Raw genomic sequence first — 26,789 nt, 5'->3', positions numbered from 1 at the left:
CAATAAATGTACATAAAATATTTTGTACGGATTTACTGCTGTCCTCCGAAGAAGCTATGGAAATGGGTCGTTCACATTGCACTCAAATCATGCTAATTGCCCTTGCAATTAACAATGGAAGTATAAAGTTGGAACTGTGTTAACGAAGAAATAATAATCTCAAACATTTCTTAGATAAAATACAAATAAAACCGGAACATTACGTAATTAACTTTTAACAAACAGATCTGTTTTTAAAATAAAAGTCTGGTTAATCGTCTTGGTGTTTACTTGGTGGTATGGCTTTGTGCAAGATTGTATGTGTAGGTACTACACACAGATATTCTACCGGCAAACAGTATAATTTGAGGATTTCGAGGATTGCGGGTTCACACCCAGGCAAGCACCACTATATATATGTATATGTGCTTAATTTGTGTTTTTAAGTCATCTCGTGCTCGGTGGTCGAAAACATCGTGAGGAAACCTGCATGTGTCTAATTTCATCGAAATTCTGTCACATGTGCATTCCACCCACCCACATTGGAACAGCGTGGTGGAATATGTTCCAAAACCTCTCCTTAATAGAAGAGGAGGCCTTATCCCAGCAGTGGGAAATATACAGGCTGTTACTAAACAGTATAATAGTTAGTACTGTTGTATACCGTACCGTTGTTAGACGGTGAGTAAGACAGTGTAGGTACAGGCACAAGGGACAACACCTTAGTTCCCAAAGTTTGGAGGCGCATCTGTGATGTAACGAATAGTCACTATTTTTTAAGTCAAAAATTTGCGGTAGTCCCGTCAACCATACGCCATATGGTCCATATGCCCAACAGCCAAAAACAAAACTATAGTGGTTGCGTGAATCGATTCAGATAATATTAATAAGAGCTTAGCCTTTAATTTAGTGGATTTATCTTTTGCGTTGCGTTCCCCTTCCAATTAAAAAACGTAACCTAACTTACTTCTTTAGTTCATTTATATTTTTTAACTATTTATGAGTCCGATTTCGCTTGAATCTTAAGAATTCAGTCTTCAGTATTAAGGACAAATGAAAAAAATAGAAAAGGTTCGGGTGTGTACGCCCTTAAAAAATATACTTCTTACATTAAATATTACGTAAAAAAGGCTTTTACAACTTACTTATATGATAAAATTTTACTGTTAACATGCCTAAAGCCTATAAATTAAAGAAAAAGCGCACATGCTTCTATTATAACTGAATCGAACACTACATAATAACTACACAACAATAAGCGCGACTTTATTTCCGATTCAATTCTGACACTTGCCACTACGGCACTTTTGATTGTATGTTACCCTCAATGTGTCGAAATGCGCTCCACTCGAAATTTTCAACACTCATTTCATAAGCTACTCTATTTATTCGAGAGCCGCGTTAACATTTTCCGACACGGAAAAACCTCAGACTAATAAACCACGTACATGGTCATATAACGACATAATTCCATGGTAAAATAACGTATTCACGCGACTTCATAATCAGTACAACCAAGTCTATGTCAAGTATTTTGTATTATACTAATGATATTTCTATTATTTTCACTCTGTATTATCATAGGATAAATATCATTGGTTACATTTGAATCGCAAAATCTATATCTAATATGTAATCCAAATCTAATATTATGACCAAACCAATTAACAGAATTTGATGCAATTTGGTGTGAAGCAAACTTGAACTCCAAGGATGGCCATATGCTACTTTATTTTGCCTGACACATATCAATGAACTCTCTAAAACGCATGACAAAGCCGCGGGCGACAACTAGTTATATATTGGACTGAATATAAATTCAAATATGAAAAAGAGGCTAGTCCACAAAACGAAAGGACTATCACAGAGTCAGTGATGAAATTAAGGGCGTGACGTTATCCATCAATATTCTGATTAACATGTGTGAACGTCGCTTATAATCGCTATTTACAGGATATAAACGAAATTTATAAAATTAACACAGACATACTTAAACAGTGAATCACGCGGCAAAATATTACCGCGTCGGTCACTACCAAAAAAAAGGATCTCAGAAAATACCAAACCACTTAGTAACGATTTTTAATACCGACGTAGGTATACCTTTTAAGAACTTCGTATCAAATGAACGTATAGCATTTTACATCAGCCTGTGTATCAATTTCACTCGAAAACCCTTTGCGTAAATGTATCAACATCATCTCATCACGTCGAGTATACTGTCGTCGTATATAGGATGTGAATTTTGGTTGCTATTTGCGGGAACATGATAAATATGCTTCAGAATTTCATCCAACACACGCAAGTTTTATCACAATGATATCCCCTTCGCGATACTCGTGATAACTTTTAACACGACTTAAGCACTTCGAAAACTTAAACTCGCACCGACTTGAACCGGCAAGTCGGCAAGTTTAGATTAAAATCAGCTTGTCTATCTATTGGGTCATCTAGGCTTATCTGTATGGCAGTCGTAGTTTAAGAGTCAAGTTTAAAATATGACGTGGTATCATTGTAGTTCAAAAAAATATACAATGATATTAACAGATATCAAATATTAGAATGTTAACGAAAGATGAAAAACAAAAGTCTCCTCACACTCAGTGATCCGGTATTTAGCGGAAGTTTGAGTGACCTAGAGTGCTACACTCTCGACGGACATGACATCTCATTTACCAAAGTTGATGGCACATTATGAATAAAAGTGCATTGGTGCCCAAAGACTTATGTCTATTTAATGGGTATCATTTAAGGAAATGTGCACGGACCAGAAGGACAAGATCTATGCAGTGACTCAAAGTCGTAAATATGACTTGGAATGGCAAGAGCTATATTTTTCCCTTCGTCGGCTCAAGTTGTGAGCGACAACCTATTAAAAGGAAATATATCATTTTGTCTAGATGTCTTTATATTTACACTTACTTTATATTTTAATTTCATTAAATCACAAACATCAATGACAATGAAAAAAGCAATTCTGTAACGCATGACAAATAGCAACTACTCTTAACAATAAATGTTCCATTCTTTCAATGATAAATATTATCTTTTAGAATTGAAATAATTTCCTTACATGAATCATGCATATAAATATCTAGAGTTCCTAGAAAACATTTAAAAATTTACAAGTTTTGTCATATTTGATGACAATGACAACTTATTGAACCAACATATTCATGGCAGCAAAGTAAATATGGACATCCATATTTTATCCCAATTAAGCTAAGCTACAAAATTCCTTAAACATTAGATGCTGCATGTGTTACTAGATGAATATAGAATCATTATTTAAAAATTATTTTAAATATTTAATTGTGCCCATTACAATAAATATATATAAATTTAATTAATTACGTAATACAAACATATATACAATTTTTACTAGAAGTACGACTACTGCTACTAGAAGAATACATTGGTTATTAAATTAAGAATATTTCTTTTAAGAAATTTAAATGGATCATAATTTATCAAAAAATGTGAATGAAGACAAGCAAACCAAGCATTCAATTTGTGAACTCTTGTTAATTTTGTATAATTACTTTATGTTTTTGCTCAAACATTCCCATTAATAAATGAAATATTTATCGGGCTTAAGAGAAATTATACAAAGCATTATCTATAGGGTTTTAAATTTCTGGCTTATAAAATGTCTGTTCTTAGGTTGGTAAGATATCCAAGTATATAAAAATATGACACTACAATACTTTACATTACTTTACAAAATACATATCCAAATTTTCTAATTTAACCAGAATTATATAATAATTATTTTGAGTAAAATATGAGGATCTTAATAAATTACATGACTCTGATTCATGAATTTGAAAATAACACAGAGTTACAATTGAATAGTATATTCCAAAATATAAATAGCAAGACAGGTCTTACGCAAATTTAAGTGTCAATCATGAGTAAGTAAGTGAAAATGATACATTTCTGTATGTATTTAATAATACTTTGATTTTTATTAAGAGAAACTACAGTAAATCAGTATTGTGTATATTATTTAGTAATAGGTAATAAATGTATGAGATATATACCTCATACATTTTTTTATCATTTTTTATGATAGATTTATTACATTTAAAAAAATAACAGTGTTAATAATATCTGACAGTCAACTTGTCATAATATTTAATTTAATGGGACATTATTTTTTGAACAACACAAATGAAACTGATAAGAATACCTTCACATATAAAATATAAGAGAACCTATAGACGTGACTGCCCGATAAGCTGACAAAGTCCACCTTAAGGGGTCAATACTCATGTAGAACACAATATCATCGTCAGTATAAACGTAAATACCACTGATATGAGCACTTACCGAAAATGGCTTCAAACATCCAATTCCTATCGGCTGAACACTCAACACTTAGCGCTATATTAAAAACGGAACGTGAGATTCGTTTTTACGGCAATAGTTTCCCGTATGAATGCACTTTCCAACAGCTTTTACTATCACACGGCCCCTACTATACGCAAGTAGTACAAGCATGAAAAATACTTGATGACTGACGTACGTACTCTACGCACAGGGAGCGGTCCGAATGTAATCGCCGGTGTACACAAACAGTTATCAATATCTCTAATCCACTCATATAGCATAAAACAGTCCCACTCAATTCAATCCATATATAACGATTTTAACACAAACTACTAAAAATTTAATACACGACAACGAAGCGAAATCTATCGTTGCCCCTCCTCCCTTCACCGTGAAATAGTCATAGACAATGTATTTTTTTTTCTAATGCCAAACTCAATGGATATCAAAATGCAATTATGTTTTATAATTTGATAGTAACAATAAAATATCATAATAGAATAATAATAATTATACCATTTTATACATTCAACATGATTGAAATTGTGTCAGACGTAAATTTATGTAACTGTTTCACTTCTATTTTATAATTAATTATGATAACATGAATAGATTAATATCTATTGTTTAAAATTCTTAAAAATAGTTAAAATAAAAACTAAAAAATATGTGATATATCCTTGGGAGTATGTTTTTATCATTCATCTTTAATTTGTAATACAATTGACTTCAAATAGTGGAATACAATAAACAAAACAAAACTTTAAAATATATAAAAATGTATACATTTTGGTAATTTTAATTTGAATTAATATTATGATTTTCAAATATTTAAAGATATATGAAGAGGTATTAAAGGTAACAAAAGTGGTAACTTTTGTGTACATTGTACAATACCATCAATGTCAATTATTCTTTTCTTATCTATGATATTCACGAATGACATTTACAAATGTCATGAAACCTTTAAAAATATATTCGGGTCGTGATATTAAATTCTTGTTTAATTGTACGCCGTAGGTAGAATTATGATGCTTTTTGTAATTTCGATAATACGATATTCATATTAGTACTTAAAAATTATATGTTTTTTAAATTACTTATTGTAGAAGTAGCCATATTGAATTAATTACTTACTTAGAATTTAGAAAGCATAGACAACTTCACTCGTTAAATTATTTTAATGTATATTGTTTAATTATCTTATTTATCTAAAATATATTTTATGTGCGGCTATTATTATAAAAATAAACGTTACTTATCATGTAAAATCCTTATTTTATTTTTGGAAATAATTATTATTTTTCTCTGACGTTCGGATACTCACATTAATTAATTTAAAAAAATGTATTTATATTTTAATTACTAATTTTATATTCAACTATTAAATTAAATATTTTTATACCATATTTAGGTACTTTATTTAAGTTATCAATAATTGTATATAGTCACCTTTATCATTTAAGTCATATAGTATTTAATAAAATCATTATCTATTAGATTATATTTAAGGCTCACTTTCTTTAATATTTGAAACTAAAGTTATTTTGACGAAATATAGGTAATAATTAAATATTCTTAAAAAAAATCCTAAACATATATAAAAATTACTGTAATAGCAATCAGCAATCATCCAAATATACATTCAAAGATCTAATTTTATACAATAATGATATCAAAAGGTATGTTTAAATCAATACAATATTATGCATTAAATAAAAATGTTTAATTCAACTGAAGTCATGAATATAAATGGAGTATATTGATTGAAAAAAAAAAAATTTGCTGGTGCGCGTTATCGAACGTATATCTCACTATTCTCGCACTTTTGTTGTTTTTGTGTAGAAAAGGAAATTTGTGAGTGAGAAGTATCCATCCCATGTGTATTGGTGTACATATATTATGTATGTTGTGTTGTGTGTGCGTGGTGATTTGTGTTATATGCTGATAGAAAGAAATTAATAAATGAGTATATTTTAACGATGAAGTTTACATAAATGTGAAGAATCACCGTGTTTTGTGTTATCAAGTGATAGAAAATCCGTCAGGAGGCGGTAATCATGTACGTTTATTCGCTATTTGTGGATTCTGGATCTCGTCTCGTCGATGTACCATAAACAAAAATGTCAGCGATCCCGATTTTTTGTTTCTCGCTGCATACCCCTCGTTATACCTTAATTAGATCACACGAATGATATAAATTAATGTTAGACGCTTTCTCTGAAGGTGTCGTCTTGTCCAAACAGCGTGTTTAAAGTATTAAATCGGCCATAATAAACGTGCGTTAAGTGTGCTTCGCGCCTGTCTACACCCGATCTATCTCATTGTTTATGTATGGAGAGTAAACCTGGAATTTTTATTGCGTTTCGCGGTGAAGTTTAGTTTTAATTAAATATCTGGATATAATCGAGGTTTGTGACGGCCGGTCGTGGTGGAGGGGCCGCGGGCGCTGCGAGCGTCTTCGCGACCGCCAAGGTTCTTTAAGATCTCTATTTATAATAATCTCTCGATCGCTTGCTGCAGCATAATGACATTCTTGTAATGAAGTGCCGTTCCGTGGATTTGTGGGACATGTGCCAATTATTGCGCCCGTGACGAAAGGCCCGCGGATCATTTTGTATTTGTATGTATACAATTTTTTAATAGGTCTGTTTACTTACGAACATGAATGGTGAATACTTGTTATTACTGTCACATTTTCAACAGTTCACGTAAGTTTCTGTAGTTAGTTCTGATATATTACATGCCAGTGCCTCTGGTCTAAAATAGTTATTCACTTTGGAATAGAACAATATCGAATTGAATGCTAGTAGGTTCAAATATATATCAAAATGATGAAGAAAAATTGAAATGCTATTTTTTTTTATAATAACAAAATTTGTTTACATATATGAAAATTTAATGTTTAACATATTATTTACAAACAAAAACATTTGATTCAACAAAATTTGTCTAGCAAATTACTAATCAATATTTAAATATTTACAATTCATTTTAGTTTAATGTTTGTGTTTTAATCTGATATGAACAAAGATAAATAATATGAATGATACATGCTTATAATATATTTATTACATACCATCTTAGAAAGCTTATTAGGCTAGTTCGGTAAATCAATAGCAGCAACACGTCAAAAATAGGGTAAAACCTAAAATTAAACTAGTTACATTTAATAATTATTATACATTGAGATATATAGCTAAATAAATTAGTTTGACATAAAAATATTAAAACATTTGGTTTTGGAAACAAAATGACTAATAAATTCTTAGATTATCTTATATTTGCCAATATATGTTTTTAAATATCATTAGGTTCACACATACTAAACAAACTATAACAATATACCAGTACATTATGACAGTTTTATGTAAATTACAAGTTAATTATAATATATTTTACATATATTTATTAATATTGTATATATTGAAATATTAAATTATTTTTTAATTGTATATATATTTATTATATTTATTTATTATTTATTGTACAAATATATTTCATACAGTATTTTTTTGATTTTCATCATATATCTGTTAAAATTGAAAGAGAAATATGTATACCTGTACATTACTTTTTTAAGTAAAGCAATTGGTTTTTTTACCAAAAAAGCTTAATATCTTCTAGTATTATTTTTACTCTATTTATCATAAATTAGGAGTACATTTTTACATTGTAGTATATTTAGTATCTATTAAAAAAAAGCTTGATTATATATTTATTATCTTCATAAATTCTTTGTAATGTCATTATTATAAAAAGTCATACAAAAATTGAAGAGTAAAAGGAAGTATGGGCAAAAAAGATAATTCTATTTAACAATTGATTCATAATGGAAGAAACAACAGTTTTACACAAGCATAGTATATTAAATAGAAAAAATATTAATAATTAGTATAACAAAATGATATTCGGTAAAAATCTTTTAACATTTCATGTTTTGAGTTTGATGTAAAAATATTATATCAACATCTTATATTTAATTGTTTCTTTACACAATTCTTATATAAAATTTGCTTCAACTTACTATCTACAGCTCGATCTACGTAGAATTTGGAAATAAGGTTTATGACAAAAAGTCCTTGTACATTTTATATAATTAGAATTTATATTATAATAATTAGGGGTAGACAATTGTAGAGACCATTGGACTGTAATGCAACAGTTTGAACCCACAGAATCTCTTGCTTTTCAATATTATGTCATGTATTTAAAAAAGTTGTCATTCTCATTCGTATTCTCCATTTCAAAAGTCAAAATTAGACTGACTTTGTATCAATACTGACAGGGTTACTTTTGTATTAAATTATATCTTTAAATGAAATTTATATTACATTCTGACCCAAACTCTAGAATTTCCCTAAACTTTGATAAAATGTAAATTTGGTAAAGTAGTATCAATTATTCAAAAATAATATATTAAACAGTTGATTTTAATGGCAGATGATATTTCTGACAGTAAATTAAAAGCAATACAAGTAAGGGTTAGATAAAATATTATAATTTTAGTAACAAAGCAATTGTTTATATTGAAATTTGGATATTTGTTTTATTGAACATAATTAAATATGAAGAATTAAAATTAAATGACATCTTTACATATTTGTTTCATAGCTATTAATAAAAATTTAAAATTCTTATTTTAGAATGGATATTACTACTAGAAGTATGTGCATTCAAAATTTTAACGACTTAAATTCCATAAATATGTATAATTCAGTTTATGAGAGAAGAGGGTATATGTTTATGCTGCAGTATGACAAGTGTATAATATATTATGTAGGAATATAATCTTATATATGAAAATAAATACTTATATGATACAGGTTTTGTATGGAATATGTATTTGTATATCACATGAATACCTGCTGGTATTATAAAAAAGAGACCTTTATTTTTATTTTACCGAGTTTTATTTTTAATTTAGACTTTAACTAGAAAAATATAGTAAGACAAAAAAAAATAATGCAAGACCAAACTTCTATTTATCTTAAGGAAATAAAAACAACCAATTGACAAAGAAATAATTTTAATCTTAAATAAAAAATTCCAGGACTCCATACACATTGACAAGGTTGTATTGTTATTTTTGTTATTTTTATTTAAGTCTGTTATTATGAGAATTTGTTTTATACAGTCAAGTTGGCGAAGGCACGTAGGGGAATGATCAAGGAGAAGGAGAAAGGCGGGGGTGCCCGCCTTAAAGACGAACCTAATGATCCTGCCGAACCTGGTATTTATTATAATTAATTGTTACTTGGGAGATTTTTCATGCAGATTTTATATGAAACTTGCTTAAACTCATAATTATTATTTTTATTTGCATAAAAATATTTTTTTAGCATAAATTTATAAGTTATATATGGTCAATATTTATTGATGTTTGGAATAATTGTATTGATTTCAATTTATTATTTGCAATATATCCTTAATTTCTTCAGGTCACGGATCTCGTCCACCGTCCGCGTCACTGCCGACACCAGCGGCACTAAAAAAGGAACCGGACGAGCCGGCACATAGAGTTAAAATGGAACCGCACAGCCAAGGCGGCGAGGACTCTAACGCCGACCTTGGTGTTGACGGTATTAAGACTGAAATCGACGGCCTCATGGATAGTGATGGTAAGTGTGAAGGCAGAGTCGGATTTAAAGGTCTGTAGGCCCCGGGGCCACAAAGCAGTGAGGGCCCTAGACAAACAGAAGCGTGAACACCCAAATAATTATTATGAATTAATTAGTTTTTTTTTATTTCAATCAGTGAGCTATCATTTGTTTCGTATTTATATCGGTAACTTTTAAAATATTAAATAGTAACATTTTTATAATTTGACTATATCTCAGTATTTGTTAAATTGCTGAAAACTGTGGCCTCCTCTCATGTGGAGGCCCCAGGGCAGTTGCCCCGGTTGCCCTCCCCTAAATACGGCCCTGTGTGAAGGACACGTCATAGGTGAAGATATTATCTGATCGCTCATTCCATTCTCTTGGCTCAATTCGTATTGAACAGTACACTTTGGCACAAAACTACGTGCATCTATTTGCGTATTTGTGTTAAATAAGCGTAAAATACTTTAATATTGGAGTAAATCAAAGATTCTTAGTTGTGACGTCAAGTCTTATACTATGATTAGGAGAAAAGGGGCTGTATACGATAAATACGATGATTGCTAAGCGATGTTTTACGGATTAGGGTGTTGTAGGCTTCGAAGGTCACGAACGCTTCAAGTACATTTGATTTGCAGTTATTACTATCACAAAAGCAACGGTTACATTAATAATATTAAATCTGACATCACTAATGGGTCCGAATAATATCGTTATATTTTTTCATTTTACTTTTATCGAGATTCACAATGACTATAAAAAAATCGGAAATAGTCCTAATATATTTTAGATCTATTGGATTATCACTTACATTATTTGAGTACAATTAATCGGACGAAAAAAACCTCATGCCCAAAAATATTAGGAGGATTTATTTTATGATTAACATTTAATGCTGCCTAAATTATATAAATATATATTATGTATTAACATACTACCCCCCCCATTTTAAGACGGATCTTTGACAAGTTTTTTTTAATACTGTTAATAATGGTATTTCTCCAATGTCCAAAATAACTCTCATTTTACTTATTTTATATAATTATTTTCAGTAGATATGTGTGATTTTAATTATCTATTAGATAATCACAGATAACAGGTAAACCCCAATCGAGTGAGTGATAATCGTCATTGATATAATATAAACTAAAATGCATTAGTATTGGCACAATGCATTTATGTCTTATCCTTATTGCCTTAGCCTTAAGAACTTATTTATCGTATTTTATAATAGATGCTAACCTTTGACCAAAGAAGGAGCTAACTACTTTTATAATTGCTTTTCGTTTACTTAATTCATTTAAATATGTACTAGAACATTAAAGTACGACATGATTCAGTTTGTATCAATGCCAACTAGGTTATTTTTTTTATATAGGCAATAAAATATCAGTATGTTTAAAAATATATTATAAATATACTGATTCAATAATACTGTAATGGTGATGGTCCACTCTCGTAATCCAATGGAACAGCAAACTTGAAACGAGCTGAAAGGGTGCAGGCGCAGTTGTTCGCCTTTACGTACATGCGAGAGTGTAAACGCGCTATGTTTACTTCCATTTCATTAAGTTGTGTATCTGTGATTTGAACCCAAGACCTTTTAAGCTAGCTATTAGACCAGAAAGAGTCAGTCAGAGTCAGAAGTCATGGGATATAAAATGACTGTATTAAACATCTTAATAGAGTAAGACTGTAACTTCAATATTCACCATATTGAAAAATATTAGGATACAATAGTGAAAATCCAAAAAATAAGATTTTACATTCACACACAAAATGACAGACAGACATTTTGTGTGTTAATGTAAAATCAGCCATTATATATAATTTGATTTCTATGTTTCGATTAGTTTTTTTATTTTTTTATTATTATTTTTAAGGTGACCCCACGAAATCCCCACAATGTGAACTTGGTGGCCCTGGATCACTGAAGTCAGAACGACTCTCATCCGATTCAAATGACATTATCGATCCACAAACTGGTCTCCGAGGATCGGCTGGAAATTTGCAGGTATATAAAGCAAACTTATTAAAATATTGCAACGAAGACTCAATATACAATATCTGATCTTCTAGATTTACTTTATACCATAATCAATGTTTTAATTTTAACTTTGTTTTTGTTATTAGGATGGCAATCAAAATTGCCGCAATCCAAATGGCCCAGAGAACATGGGCTCATGTCGTATGGGCAATACAGGCCCTATGGGGCCTGGAGTGTCCATGGGACCGATGTCGAGCGAGGCGCAGTCGTTGCCTTCCAATGTCATCAGCAAACAGTCTGGGAGCATGGAGGTAACATTAAGAAAATATATATAATTTACATTCGAGATATACTTAAAAAGATGGTTTACCCATAAAGTTGGTTGGTAGGATCTCGGGTAAACCTTAATTAGGTAGGTACCACCCACTCATCATGTGTTCTACCAAAGAGTTTCACTACTTATTGTTGTATTCCGGTTCAAGGGTAAATGAACCAGTGTAAAAAGCGCAATGGACATCTTAATTCTCAAGGTTAATTGCGCATTGGTAAAGTAAGGAGGGGTTAAAATATTATACAATGAAAATGTAAATGTGCATGATGCTTATTTTATTTTCTTGTAAATAAATAAATTATATATAAATAAATAGTAATATGGGAGGCCATTTTAAATATTTTATAAAAGTAAAAATGTTTTTTTTTTTTTACACCGAGCTTCACATATGGTTATTTATCTCTTCCAATTTCACCAACTAAGCTTCATTAAATACATGTTAGTACGAAAGAAATGGACAATATTTTTATTTAAAAGATATTTGGATTATATTTTGGCTGTATAGGATGAGATGCACGTCGTATGGCCGATGTGAGGCAATAAACACATGTTTCAATTGTTTTGTTTTGTAAATCCAATGACACGTAATTGCGTAGGCAACGCATAGTCCTTACGATTTCTCTCATCGAAATCTCTGTTGAATTCATGTATTTACATAGTTGCCTGTGATTGTGATGGACCGGCTACACAGCATTAAGGAGGTTATATATGTATATATATTTGTTCATAACTAATCTTAATAAAATATGTAAAAAATATATAAAAAACTATTTTTTGTTTTTGAAACACATTTTTTAATATATTATAAAATATGATTTAAAAAATAAATATTATTTGTTTTAATGTCTGTAATAATTATGTAGTAGCAATCTAAATTATAAACTGTTTTTTTGTTTTTTTAATTATGTATTGCTTTATCTACTAGCCTGTTATATATTACTGTAATACCATGACGGCAGTTCAGTTTAATTTGAATAATTTAATTTCTAACTAATTTATGTGTGACGCATAAAATTCATGGTCGTTTAATAGTGTTATTATTAAAATTAAAAAAGTACGATTCAAATGGTTCTTTTCGTATCCACCCAGCAGCAGAGTCAAATCTTCGTTTTCTCAACGCTACTCGCAAACAAAGGCGCTGAGGCTGTCATTTCAGGACAGCACCATTCCATCATCGCCTACCACTGTGCTCAGCCTGGCACTAAGAAGTATCTTGAGGTAGGTTATGTAATAATAAGTTTGTAAATTAATTATTTATATGTGTGTATGAGTGTGTGTATTGTTAATAAAATTGATTTGTTTTTAATTGTTTTTATTACTATTTCCATCATAGAAACATCCTCTGAAAATGGGCCAGTTTAATAAACAAAATCCCGCACAGTGGCTCAATAATCTTGCTATGGCTAAAAATCGAGGCGGCATGCGCGGAGGGCCAAATATGATGGGTGGACCAAATCAAATGGGCCACATGATGGGTGGCCCCATGGGACCGAACATGGGTCCCATGGGTCACGGTGGAATGGGGCACATGGGACCCAACATGATGGGCCCGAATCGTATGGGTGGTCCCGGAAATCAAATGATGATGATGAAAGGAGGGCCTGGACAAATGGGACAGATGGGTCCGGGCATGGGTCCGATGGATGGGTTTCCAGGGGGCACCCCGTCCTGTGGTGTCATGGACGGCCTCGGTGCTGATGGTGAAATGCCCTGGGACACCGTGAGTATTTATCTCCGACATTTTTTGCTACTATTATTTTATTTGTGTAATGATTATAATGAAATAATAATTATTTATTTTAAAATCTTATGAGATAACTTTATGGAAGCCACTAACATTTTCTATTTGATTCAATTATAATAAACTGAATATGTAGTTGAATTTAAACTTGACTGTCCTCTTTTATTGCAGAAAAACCCCTCCGTAATGTCGAATGGCATGTCTAACGGTCCTTCACAAATGCCGGCCTGCTCTGAAGCGGGCGGTGATAATAACTCTGGAGATAATAATCTTTCTTGCCAGTCAGGTCCAAAAGGTGAATATCAGTATGTGCTATGTAAATAAAACCATATTATTTTAATACAATAAAAAATGAAAATCTTTGCAAGATCTTAATTAAAAAAAAAGGTACTGTTAAAAATTTAATATGGTGTAGTTAGGTATTGTGAAATTGGATATTTCGGTAGTCAAAAAACTCGTTTTTTTTTATGGTATAGGTTGGCGGACGAGCATATGGGCCACCTGATGGTAAGTGGTCACCATCACCCATAGACAATGACGCTGTGAGAAATATTAACTATTCCTTACATCGTCACTGCGCCACTAACCTTGGGAACTAAGATGTTATGTCCCTTGTGCCTGTAGTTACACTGGCTCACTCACCCTTCAAACCGGAACACAACAATACTGACTACTGTTATTTGGCGGTAGAATAACTGATGAGTGGGTGGTACCTACCCAGACGGGCTCGCACAAAGCCCTACCAAGTAACGCAGTCAATGATGGTGTTAAAGAATGTTTTTCCATGTTCAGCTCTAGTTTCGTCCGCAGGCGTTAAGATACCTGACGAGAATCTGACGCCGCAGCAGCGTGCTCACCGTGAGGAACAACTGGCTACCATACGCAAGATGCAACAAATCCTGTTCCCGGAGAGTGGAAGCAATCCCAACCAACCTAACGACGGCTCACAACCACCCTCGGACATCAATCCACCCAACTCAAGTGCTAACATGAACATGTCTTTCCCTCCAATGTCAGCCCATGGACCAATGGGATCCGGACCGAATGGACCCATGGTATCAATGCAGAGTAGTATGAGTAGCGGACCTAATTGTACGATGTCTGGACCTATGGGCCCGAACGGTCCCATGGGACCAGGTCCTATGGGCCCAGGTGGTCCGATGGGTCCCAATGGACCTATGGGAGGTCCTATGGGTAATATGGGTGGCCCTGGAATGGGAATGGGTGGTCATGGATCTATGGGACCTAATGGAATGATGGGTCCTAACGGTCCAATGATGGGTGGAATGGGGCCTAATGGACCAATGGGACCCAATGGACCCATGGGGCCTATGGGGCCATGTGGAATGAAGGGCATCAGAGGTGCGTGTGGTGGACCAGATATGAAATCTGGGATGTGTACAGATATGCATATGGGTAGAGGATGCGGTGGGCCTATGGGCGTAAGTATTTTCGATTTTAATTTTAAACTGCAAGCTGAAATAAAAACAAGTGTATAAATATATTATTTTATTTTAGCGTATGCCAAACCCTATGGGTGGTATGGGCGGGCCTAAACCTTGTATGATGGGTGGACCACACATGGGCCCAAGGATGATGCCTGGGCCAAATCTGAATACTATGAATGGTAAATTGTTATTTAAATTGTTTAATATTACAATTTTTTGTAGTAAAACATTCCGTATAATGTCTCTTTTTCTACTTATAGGTGGTATAATGATGGAAGGTGGTATGATGGGCGGTATGGTCCCCCACGGAGACTGCGGTCCTGACCACCACATGTCCGTCAACGGACCCATGTGTGACGAATATGGACGCGGCAGAAATGTAAGTAAAAGAATTCTAATTACTGAATAACATTTCATGTCATGAAACGAATTGTTATCAAAGATGAGATTGCTTTTCAAATTTTGTATAGAGTTTCTTAAAACATAATATCTAATTTAGCTGCAAGAATTGATGTTTCACACAAAACTAGGTTATGAAGTAATAAAATACTAAAAAAGTATCAAATCGTTATACGCGGTAGGTGATTTCGAAAGATAACTGTGTATGTTATATTTGGTGGTAGGGCTTTGTGCGAGCCCGTCTGGGTAGGTACCACCCACTCATCAGTTATTCTACCGCCACACAGTAACAGTAGTAACAGTAACAGTACTCAGTATTATTGTGTTCCGGTTTGAAGGGTGTGTGAGCCAGTGTAACTACAGGCACAAGGGACGTAACATCTTAGTTCCCAAGGTTGGTGGCACATTGACGATGTAAGGAATAGTTAATATTTCTTATAACGTCATTGTCTATGGCTGATTGAAGGTGACCACTTACCATCAGGTAGCCCATATGCTCGTCCGCCAACCTATACCAAAATAAAAAATTGTGCTTATAAATTAAAATCTTCCACCAATCCGCATTGGAACAGTGTGGTGGAATATGTTCCAAACTTTCTTCTCAAAGGGAGAGGAGGCCTTTAGCCCAGCAGTGGGAATTTACAGGCTGTTGTTGTTGTTGTTTTTTGCTTATAAATTAAAATGGTGAAATGAATTGTGCAGATGGGTCCAGGCGACCCTGGCGGGCTGGGTCCGGGGCTGGGCTCGGGAATGGGGGGGCTGGGCGCGGGGCACAAGGCGGCGCGCAGCCCCAAGTCCCCGCCCGGAGACATCGACTGGCAGAAGCTGCACCATCAGTTCTTTGACGACAACAAGAACATGGACAACGAGCTCGGTGAGGATTCGCCATTTTACAATTGCCTTTCATTGCCAATGCACTGGCAAATAGAATTACATTGATATATATGCTACAATGACGCCCATTTTTATTCTTATCACATTGCCAAGGTTATTGTTTGGATCCACCAAACTAATATTAACGGCTGGTGTTAGGGGTGTTTGCAAGCTGATGATACCACCCACTTATCATATGTTTTATAATTATTTGGTACTAAAGATATAACATCTAACGTCCTTGGTTGGTGGCGCTTTGGTTATTTAAGATTTATTCCCATATGAAAATGCCAATTGTCACCTGTTTGGGTGGACCAACTATGTCATACATGACCAACTATGTCTATAAGAAGTCATTAACAGATTTTCTTTGATTTTCGCGATTATTACACATTTAAATAAACTTTATATTTCGTTCGTTTACAGCGTTCGTGGTCTACCGTAAACCACGAACGCTGTAAAGTGCTCGAAACGTCGGGATGTCAAAAATAATTAATAAACGCGATTCAAATCCGTTATAACTAGTTTTATTTAAATGATTCTTTGGTTTCATCAATGAGACATATTTATTAACTATGTTAAATCGATGGTATGACGATGATCTGATTTGCTATGTACAGATTCAGTATTTTTTTTTTTTAAGCATAGAAAGCTAGTTATTTCCAATTGGTTTCATCAATGAGACTTATTTATTAACTATGTTAAATCGATGGTATGATGATGATCTGATTGGATATGTACAGATTCAGTATTTTTATTTTTTTTTTAAGCATAGAAAGCTAGTTATTTCCAAAGATATGTTTCGAATGTTAAGTTATGGTCTGTGCTACGAACAGGTACTCAAGTGAAATCTCCGTGTTCGGAGCGCGGAGGCTGCCTGCCGCCCCCGCCCTACGGCGCCTCTCCCTTGCATCGTTCAGCCTCCGTGCCTATCGGTATGCTATCACGATTTATTTACGCTTTTATTTCTTTAATTATATTGTTTACTAGCTGTGTACTCAACCTTGTACGCGTTTGAATTTAATAAAAAACATATTATTGTTGATTAAGTTACTTCTTATTATATCAGTTATCTGCCAGTGAAAGTTCAATCAAAATCGGTCCAGCCGTTCCAGAGATTAGCCGGAACAAACATACAGACAAGCAGACGAACAAAAATTGTATAAAATGTTATTTTGATATATGTGCCGTGTATACATATGCGTTGGGTAAAAAAGCGCTATTTTAATATTACAAACAGATACTCCAATTTTATTATATGTGTAAATGTGGTGTAATTAAATTGTGATGCTTTGCATGTAAGGATATATCATCACTACATATTAAAAAAAAAAAGAACTCGGCCGCGGACTGTATGTCTGTACGTCCGCGGTAAACTCCAAAACCACTGAACGAATTTTTATGTGGTTTTCACAAATATACAGAGAGATTTATAAGAAAGGTTTCGGTATATAATTTATTATGGTTTTGTGTAATTGAGTTGAAATAGAACGACAACTGTTAAACATGTCGAAAAAAATATAAATTAAAACTAAAAATTAAAAAAAAATAGCTCGTGTCCACCCGTGCGAAGCCGGGACGGGCCGCTAGATGTAATATGTATAATATGTATGCTTAGATCTTTATTTTTTATAGATAGATTGATTCGAAATGAAGATTTCTGTATATAATATATGGACAATATTGTAAAAAAAAAAACAACTGATAAGTTTAGAAGTTTCTAATGTGATGTAAATAAGCACATCCTTGCAGTAAATTTATTATCAGTATTTTACTCGTGCGAAGCCGGGCGGGTCTTTAAATGTTACTAATACAAATAATTGCATGCAAGGAAAGTGTATATCATAATATTGGTTATTTCACTCGTCTTGCGGTTGGCATGGACATGGTATGGTATATGCGTAGAGTGTAGGGAACTGATATTTTACCTTTAAAAGCTGCTCGTTGACGTTAGAGTTTTGAAAATTCATTGATCTTTTATATATACAAGTTTCGCTGGGTCATAAATGATAATGATGTATCTATGTTATATTTTCATACTCTTTTCATTCATCATAGATTAATAAATAATAATAAATATGAGACAACATCACATACATTACTCTGATCCCAATGTAAGTAGCTGAAGCACTTGTGTTATGGAAATCAGAAGTAACGACGGTACCACAAACACCCAGACCCAAGACAACATAGAAAACTAATGGTAATCTACATCGACTCGGCCGGGAATCGAACCCGGGACCTCAGAGTGGCGTACCCATGAAAACCGGTGTACACACCACTCGACCACGGAAGTCGTCAATATTTATACTTTTTTTAAATAATAATAATAAAATAATAGTAGTTTTTTTAAGGTATTACTAATATTCTTATTTACTCTTCCAATTGAGCTTAAAGCTTGTGCTAGGAGGATACAACAATGGCAAATAAAAAAACAAAGTCGGAAATATGGTATGTATTTGTTAATCGGTATCTACCCCCCAACAGCCACGCAGTCTCCGTCTCAGGGCGCGGTGATGCCGATGTCGGCGGAGGCGTCCCGCGCCGGCTCAGCGCTCAGCAGCCCCGCGCACTGCAAGCAGAAGTCCGACGCGCCAGGTCGGTACCCACGCCTCGCACTGCACGCACGCACGCACACACACACACACACACACACACACACACACACACACACACACACACACACACACACACACACACACACACGCACGCACACGCACACACACAAACACACACACAAACACACACACACACACACACACATTTATATAACAAAGAAATATTAAAAAAAAACAATGAAAGGTGTGTGATTTGAGTTAGAAAACATATAATATAGCAATGTTGAACGGATAAAATGATTCATTAATTAATTTAATGACTATGTTATCAGTGAATAATTGGCTATGTATTATGTAGAATGTAAATATTATTTATTTATGTAGATACAAACAAAGTAGAGTCTATTGACACAATCGAACCCATGTTATTGATCTACTTACTCACAGAGTAAGTTAAAGTATCGTTAATTGTTATAAATTGGGTCTAAAATTTTTAGAAGATGTACAACAATTTTTTAAAAGTTATGTGCAAGGTGAAAAATATAAAGGAACCAATATGTCTACCAAATATGTTCATTCGTTATATACACACACACACACTCAAATAATACCACACGCACAGCACACAAGAATGACATTTACATTAAAAAGTAGAAGCCATAGAAGTAGAAATGCATGTTGTTATTTTATCTGTGTTAGACATTTTCCCAACCACAATATTTCTTTGAAGCATTTTTTTTTTATTATTATTGATCATTGAGTTTGGTTTGAAGTGCATTTGATTTAATTTTTTTGTTTCTGTAGTTGTAATGCGTATTTTTTGTTTTCCCCCCTTCCCCGCAAAACGCTTGACCGCTTGAAATCCCAACGTGTGATGAAATAACAACGTCAAATCGTTAAACAATATCGAAACACTGATCGCGATACTGGACACACGACACACGACATGTAATCGGCCTCGAACGACACGTTGGACAAACGTTGGCCATATAAAGAGATATTAGAGAAATTGGACGATGGTGTATTCGTCCGTACCCTCCAATGTTTGGCGGCGCAGCAACAGAAGAACCAACAGGGCGGATCGCACTCGAAGGAACCGAGCTTGATGCCCGTGCCATCCCCGCAACAAATATCGTATCTCAACCAGTTTGAAGGTAACTAGATTAAAAGGCCGTTGAAGGAAATAATTGAAAAAAAAAAAACAATATAAAGAAGGTGTGCTGGAAAAATATTTAAATTATTTTCGTTCACGGCTAAAAGTTTGTGCTATGTGAAGACGCTTTTTTTGTGTTATGCTGAATTTTTAAACACATTGAAAGTTGGCCAATGTTATTTTGTACGATTATTATTAGTAAGTAAAATTCGTGTTGGCCATCTTTTATACCATCACGCAATATCGACCCTTGGCCCTTGGTTCCAAAGGTCAATATTACAGTAATTCATGTTTGTTTAACTTTACAAATTGCAATGTGTGTTTCATTTTGGTGGTGGTTGGTGAAAATGTGCTAACATACTTTCATACTCTATGGCTAATTTGTTCTCTTTCTGTATGTACACCTCTATTGATAAAGATTATAAATTCATCTGTGTTCATTCGAATTACGACTTTATGTTCTATGTATGAAGATTCATTTTCTAGTTTGTTATAATGTATTGTTTTTGCGATACAGGTCAAGAGTTAACGATACAGAAACAGCCTAACACCTCGTTGAAGGACAACGGACCGCCGTCGAACAATGGCGGACAAACACCACAATCGAATTCGAATCAAAAATCACCTGCTGGGTAAATATGTTTAAACAATTAAAGCTATTATAGACTAAGAAAGATTAAGTTTGAGATTGTAACGATCTTATATTAGCTTAGAGCGTATACAGCAAGAAACATAGTACAATCAAAGTACTAGTATTCATAGCTTCTGGCAGACAGCTAAAAGACAGTCTACAAAGGTAACTTAAATCTTGGAGATACTTATAATCTCGAATTAATGAGATTTCTTAATATTCATGTACGACGACCTCCGTGGTCGAGTGGTGTGTACACCGGTTTTAATGGGTACGCCACTCCGAGGTCCCGGGTTCGATTCCCGGCCGAGTCAATGTGGATTATCATTAGTTTTCTATGTTGTCTTGGGTCAGGGTGTTGGTGGTAAGGTCGTTACTTCTGATTTCCATAACACAGGTGCTTTAGCCACTTACATTGGGATCAAAGTAATGTATGTGATGTTGTCTCATATTTATTTTTATGTTATTGGTGAACGTAACACATTCATGTAATATTATGATTGACACAAGTAACAATCACCAACAATGTTGTTTATGGATACACCACGCTAGCGTTTGCTGGATACGTTCATATAATATTGGTATATTCGTTTAGGTCTATTCAATCATAAAGACGTATAGTACGACACAAATTAGATGTAGCATCGGAAAATGCAATGGAATGAAAATAAAACCGATTACTGCCGCTTTATACAACCAATAGAAATAGCTCCCTATCGCGCCGTTCGACGCTATTCGTCGCTATAGATTCACGCGTCAGAGAAAGCAAGTGCATGTAAATCGACGCGTCAAATTGACGAATATATTAGGTTATATGATATTACAAGTTATTACGTTTGTGCAAAGATCATATTCGCATGAGAAATAAATATTGATAATTTGGGATAGCGTACTCAATTCGGATGTGATCGGTTTTACGAATTTTGCCGATGCGACATCTAAGTTGTGTTGTACTATACCCCACCACGTTATTATCAGCGTGCATTAGTGTGCGTGAGATGAAGAGAAAAATGAATACAAATTCGATTTTACTTATATATTTTTTTGACGACCTCCGTGGTCGAGTGGTGTGTACACCGGTTTTCAAGGGTACGCCACTCCGAGATCCCGGGTTCGATTCCCGGCCGAGTCGATATAGATTATCATTAGTTTTCTATGTTGTCTTGGGTCTGGGTGTTTGTGGTACCGTCGTTACTTCTGATTTCCATAACACAGGTGCTTCAGCTACTTACATTGGGATCAGAGTAATGTATGTGATGTTGTCTCATGTTTATTTTTATGTTATTGGTGAACGTAACACATTCATGTAATATTATGATTGAGACAAGTAACGATCACCAACAATGTTGGCCCGTCCGTGTTTATGGATACACTACGCTAATGTTTGCTGGATACGTTAATATAATATTGGTATATTCGTTTAGGTCGATTCAATCATAAAGACGTGCCCGACCACGTTTAGTTATTATTAGCGTGCATTAGTGTGCGTGAGATGAAGAGAAAAATGAATACTTGGAGGTAGGGCTTTGTGCTAGCCCGTCTGGGTAGGTACCACCCACTCATCAGATATTCTACCGCCAAATAACAGTACTCAGTATCGTTGTGTTCCGGTCTGAAGGGTGAATGAGCCAGTGTAACTACAGGCACAAGGGATATAACATCTTAGTTCCCAAGGTCGGTGGCACATTGACGTTATAAAGAATAGTTGATATTTCTTACAGCGTCATTGTCTATGGGTGATGGTGACCACTTACCATCAGGTGGCCCATATGCTCGTCCAACCTATTCCATAAAAAAATATACAAATTCGATTATACTTATATATTAATACATTATAATATATGTCCCAATTGACCCAGCATGATGCCGGGCACGCCGGAGCCGCACTCGTCGCTTTCGGAGCAGCGTGCGGGGCGCTTCTCCATGGAGCAGAGCCCCGGCTTCAACAACCCGCAGACGCCCACTTCCTCGGCCTCCAACACCAAGTGTGGCCAGGGTACGATACTATCCCACCTTACATTTTGGATAAGAAAGTGGCCCATGCTGTTTATTTAATATTAGATGTACTCACTATGCGTTTCTTAAATAAAATCTACGCTATTTAAATCCAAAGAAAAAACCAAAGCGTCTAAATGGTACTTTGAGGATATCATGTCTATATAGATAATATTTAATTTATAATTATTAATAATGTATCTGACCTTATTATTAACTTCTGAGTTTTATATCAATTTCTCGATGAGATTTATGTTCTGAAACGGAGGTAGCTTTACAATTTATTTTACTTAGCAATGTATGGGAATTTTTTAATGGAAGTTATACGATTATATTTTTTAATTTATAAAACACAGACGAAAAATCCCGGCCAAGTCCATCATCGAACAGATCGAGTCAAGATAGCGCGTCAAAAACGCCTCAGCGAGAGGGTCGAGAGGGCCGCGAAGGCCCCTCGCTCAGCCAGGGCCCCTACGCGCCCTCTTCCACCGCGAAAAGCAGCTGCAGTGTCGTCTCCGCACCTTCACACTCTGACGACACAATGGCATCGAACACAGAGGTATTGTATGAAGTAATACTTCTTTTTATTCAAAATAAGTGTTTTTACGACCTTACTTGAATAAAGAAGCATGAAGTATATTGTTGTACGTAAATAATTTGCTATTTTTCCAGACGACGTTATCGGGTGGTCCAAATAGTACGAGTTTACCGGGTCCATTCCCCGGTCCATGTAGTATGAATAGGCCAGACAACATTCCCATAAATCCGAACCAAGGCCCAAATGGCCCCATGGGTACTTCCACGTCGTCCTTCGACCCAATCTCGTCCCTTGCACAGATGTCGCAGCAACTGACAAATACAGTGGGCGGTGGGGGCCCAGGACCCGGTGGACCCATGGGGCCTAATGGTAGTGGAATGGGGCCGTTCGGTTCAGGACCTCATCACATGCAACATCATCATTCTATGCATCCGCATGGACATCCTCACATGATGATGAATGATTTAGGTATGTTACTATTTTTACACTAAAATAAACTAACATTAAAATTTATGTTGAATTCTTATTGAACCGTGATTTTTCGCAGGTTGCCATATGGATAATATGGGAGGTCCAGGCATGGGCGGTCCAATGGAGGGAATGATGAGTGGTGGTGATTTTCCACCGGATATGAATCTGAGTCCGAAAATGGGTGGAGGCCCCATGGGTGGGCCAATGGGTCCAATGGGACCTGACGCCTCCATGATGGGACCGCGAATGGGTGGTGCTGGAAAAATGCCCCCTTTCAACGGTGCGAACGTTCAAGTAAAAGCCAGCGCGCCTAACACGATACAGTATTTACCGACGAGGCCACAGATGCCATGCAACACGGGTCCCAGGGGACCCCCGAGTCTCGACTTCCTACAACGAGTCACGAACCCCATGCAAATGGATAGCAGTAAAGGTGTACAGTATTTCCCCGGTGCAAGAGGAATGGATATGGAGGGCGGTATGCGAGGCGTGATGCGAGCGCCGGGGATGCTTCGTATGCCGCACTACCCGGCGGGATTCAACTCGCCGCCAAAAATGGCGGGCGACCCGTTCGGCGGGCCGGGCCCCAACCCGATGTGCGGGCCCAACTTCCGCGGCGTGAAGGGCGGCATGGGCCCCGGCAACGTACGAATGGGCGCCGCACAGCCGCTGCCGCCGTCGATGGGCGGCCCGGGGCCCGGGTTCAAGGGGCAGGGCTTCGCAGTTCCCTCCACGGCAGACCCCAACTACGCGGCGCAGTTCCACAACTTCCAGCAGCAGCTGTACGCGACGGGCAGCCGTGGCGCGCAGCCTCACCAGGGCTACCCGCCCTACCAGCCGTCCAAGTGATGACCGGCCGCCCCGCCCCGCTGCGTGCGGCCCGCCCGATGCTGATCCCCCCCCCCCCCCCCCGGAGGCGACTTTGCGAACGTACTTAATGTATTGATAATACGCCAGTGAAACGAGAGATCAAATTATTTCGTTAGTGTCCTTAGTTAGTCCGTGTATTATTGTGAGATTTTTTCGATACCGGGAGATCGAGTTTCGTGTACTAATTTCGTTAGGTCTAATAGCATACTGATTTCGCTTAAGTTCGACGATCTAGATTTCTTGACTGAGTACGAGTTTTATTTTAGCGTATGCGGAAGTTTGTACAAATTGTACAAATTTAGATGTGTTAACGTGTAGTCTACATAATTTAAAGTACAGTTTAGGCATATTTTTGCATATGGCAATAATATAGTTTTATATATTTTTTTTTTATAAACAGACATGCCAGAATTTCAGTGTATTGGTTCCTTTACTTAGCTATTTTTTTATATATGATTCCTATGCACACAGATATCTAGTCAATTTTGAAATTAATGCCTGACCCTGTGTTAAAGTGTATGTGTAACCGTTGAGTCCACAGCTTGGTCACCTTGAATTACACGGAAGTACATAATTGTTATGTTACAATATTATTTGTCCATCTTAGGTTTAGATTTTCTTTGTAGGGAAATTGGTTTAATTTAATTATTTTGGCTAAGTGGCCAGTATAGCACCTGGAAGTTAATGTACTAGTTTATTGTTTTAATGAATATTTAATTCGTTTTGATCTGATAGCAATGTTTTTCTGTCTTCCATATCTATTAACTCAAGCGTAATATTCTTTTATTTAATTACGTTCACGTTAGAGGTTACAAGTAATTTGTTTTCTTGTGAAAAATAAACAAGTTCAAGTAAGCCTTTACTTTTTATCAAAGTACTTAAATTCTGATGCCATATTATTTGCCACATGAATTTTTTTTTTTCGTGATATTTTAAACTGTCTTATTTATTTTATTATTTCATTGAACAATGCCAATATAATTTGTAATGCTACACCTTATAGTACATAGGGCATGTAATAATGCTAGGCTAGTTAGCACATTGTGGATGTCACAGTGGCCTTTTGTAATGCCTTTTTTTACGAAGCGATGAACCCCGAGCACACGCGCATAGTTTGCTCACAAAATCTGAAATCCTTATGAGATTAAATGTTAAATACACAATATAAACATGCAACGACACTCGACACATCGTTTTTCCTTATCGGGAATATAAGCCTAACTTGTGAATATGTTTATTTTACATGTAGAACAGTAAAAATAGCACAAAATATCTATTTATAGTTGATTGACGTTGCATGTTAATATTATTACTACCTTAAGAAAAGGGCGTGGCAATCTTGCGAGAGTAAAGCACAACAGTCCAGTAAGAAACACCCGCTAGAAATTAGATAGTCTTAATTTAATTGTAATTATAATGTAAGGTAAAGAATGGTTCTTGTTTTAGGTTTAAGTGAAGAGCAATGATATAAAATAGTTTGTGTAATATTAAAATAAATTAAGAGATGAAATTAAGATGCAAACTATTGGTTGTGATTCTGACACAATTTGTTAAGTTGTTCGTAGATTTGTCACAGAGTATTGTGGAAACTTAACTTACTTCATGATAAGGCCCTTTTATTTTTTGTTTTTTTTTTGGACATTTTTTACTTGTCGTTCTCGTTTGTACATCGCTAACAATAATTGTACAGAGTACTTTTGGACTTAATTTAAGGCAATAAATGTATTTATTTTATAACTCGTGATGTAAGAATTTATTCTTAATTATTATAAAAAAAATATATAATATGCTTGTAAACTCATGTTTCATTTATCCAAATAACGACAAAAAATAATAAAAATACCATTTTATATAAAAATAATAAAATAACTTAAAAGTAA

The 26,789-nt window shown here is 35.0% G+C and overlaps 2 protein-coding genes across 10 annotated transcripts in view; one reads left to right on the top strand and one right to left on the bottom strand.

The window, feature by feature from the left end:
- LOC124540464 (catenin delta-2) overlaps window positions 1-4,707 on the bottom strand; it is a 99,086-nt gene extending 94,379 nt beyond the window's left edge. Inside the window, exon 1 of the mRNA XM_047118062.1 lies at window positions 4,312-4,707. The gene's annotated coding sequence lies outside the window, so the exon portion shown is untranslated. The remainder of the gene's footprint in view (window positions 1-4,311) is intronic.
- Window positions 4,708-6,136: 1,429 nt separating this feature from the next.
- On the top strand, window positions 6,137-26,651 carry LOC124540397 (collagen alpha-1(I) chain-like). Of its 9 annotated transcripts, none has more exons than XM_047117908.1 (20): window positions 6,137-6,373; window positions 9,449-9,544; window positions 9,753-9,932; window positions 11,798-11,928; window positions 12,048-12,212; window positions 13,322-13,450; window positions 13,566-13,952; window positions 14,145-14,268; window positions 14,766-15,415; window positions 15,492-15,600; window positions 15,682-15,800; window positions 16,523-16,694; window positions 17,530-17,628; window positions 19,181-19,291; window positions 20,247-20,405; window positions 20,922-21,036; window positions 22,895-23,031; window positions 23,387-23,589; window positions 23,703-24,036; window positions 24,116-26,651. In XM_047117908.1, the coding sequence occupies exons 2-20, from the start codon at window positions 9,475-9,477 to the stop codon at window positions 24,886-24,888; spliced, it is 4,167 nt and encodes a 1,388-aa protein (XP_046973864.1). In that variant the 5' UTR covers window positions 6,137-6,373; window positions 9,449-9,474; the 3' UTR covers window positions 24,889-26,651. The 9 variants fall into 9 exon arrangements, with proteins under 9 accessions (XP_046973864.1, XP_046973869.1, XP_046973862.1 ...); XM_047117913.1 differs by lacking the exon at window positions 6,137-6,373 and adding an exon at window positions 6,382-6,436; XM_047117906.1 differs by lacking the exon at window positions 6,137-6,373 and adding an exon at window positions 6,403-6,436 and having other exon boundaries at window positions 13,325-13,450; window positions 14,772-15,415.
- The last annotated feature ends 138 nt before the right edge of the window (window positions 26,652-26,789 follow it).

Source organism: Vanessa cardui, chromosome 25, assembly GCF_905220365.1.
Source record: "Vanessa cardui chromosome 25, ilVanCard2.1, whole genome shotgun sequence".
Lineage (NCBI taxonomy): Eukaryota > Metazoa > Arthropoda > Insecta > Lepidoptera > Nymphalidae > Vanessa > Vanessa cardui.
This window is presented reverse-complemented; position numbering and strand designations above follow the sequence as displayed.

Coding starts and splice junctions, on each gene's coding strand:
- LOC124540397 (XM_047117913.1), top strand. Junction 13,451..13,565: donor GCACTAAGAAGTATCTTGAG/GTAGGTTATGTA, acceptor TTTCCATCATAG/AAACATCCTCTGAAAATGGG. Junction 15,601..15,681: donor AAATCTGAATACTATGAATG/GTAAATTGTTAT, acceptor TTCTACTTATAG/GTGGTATAATGATGGAAGGT.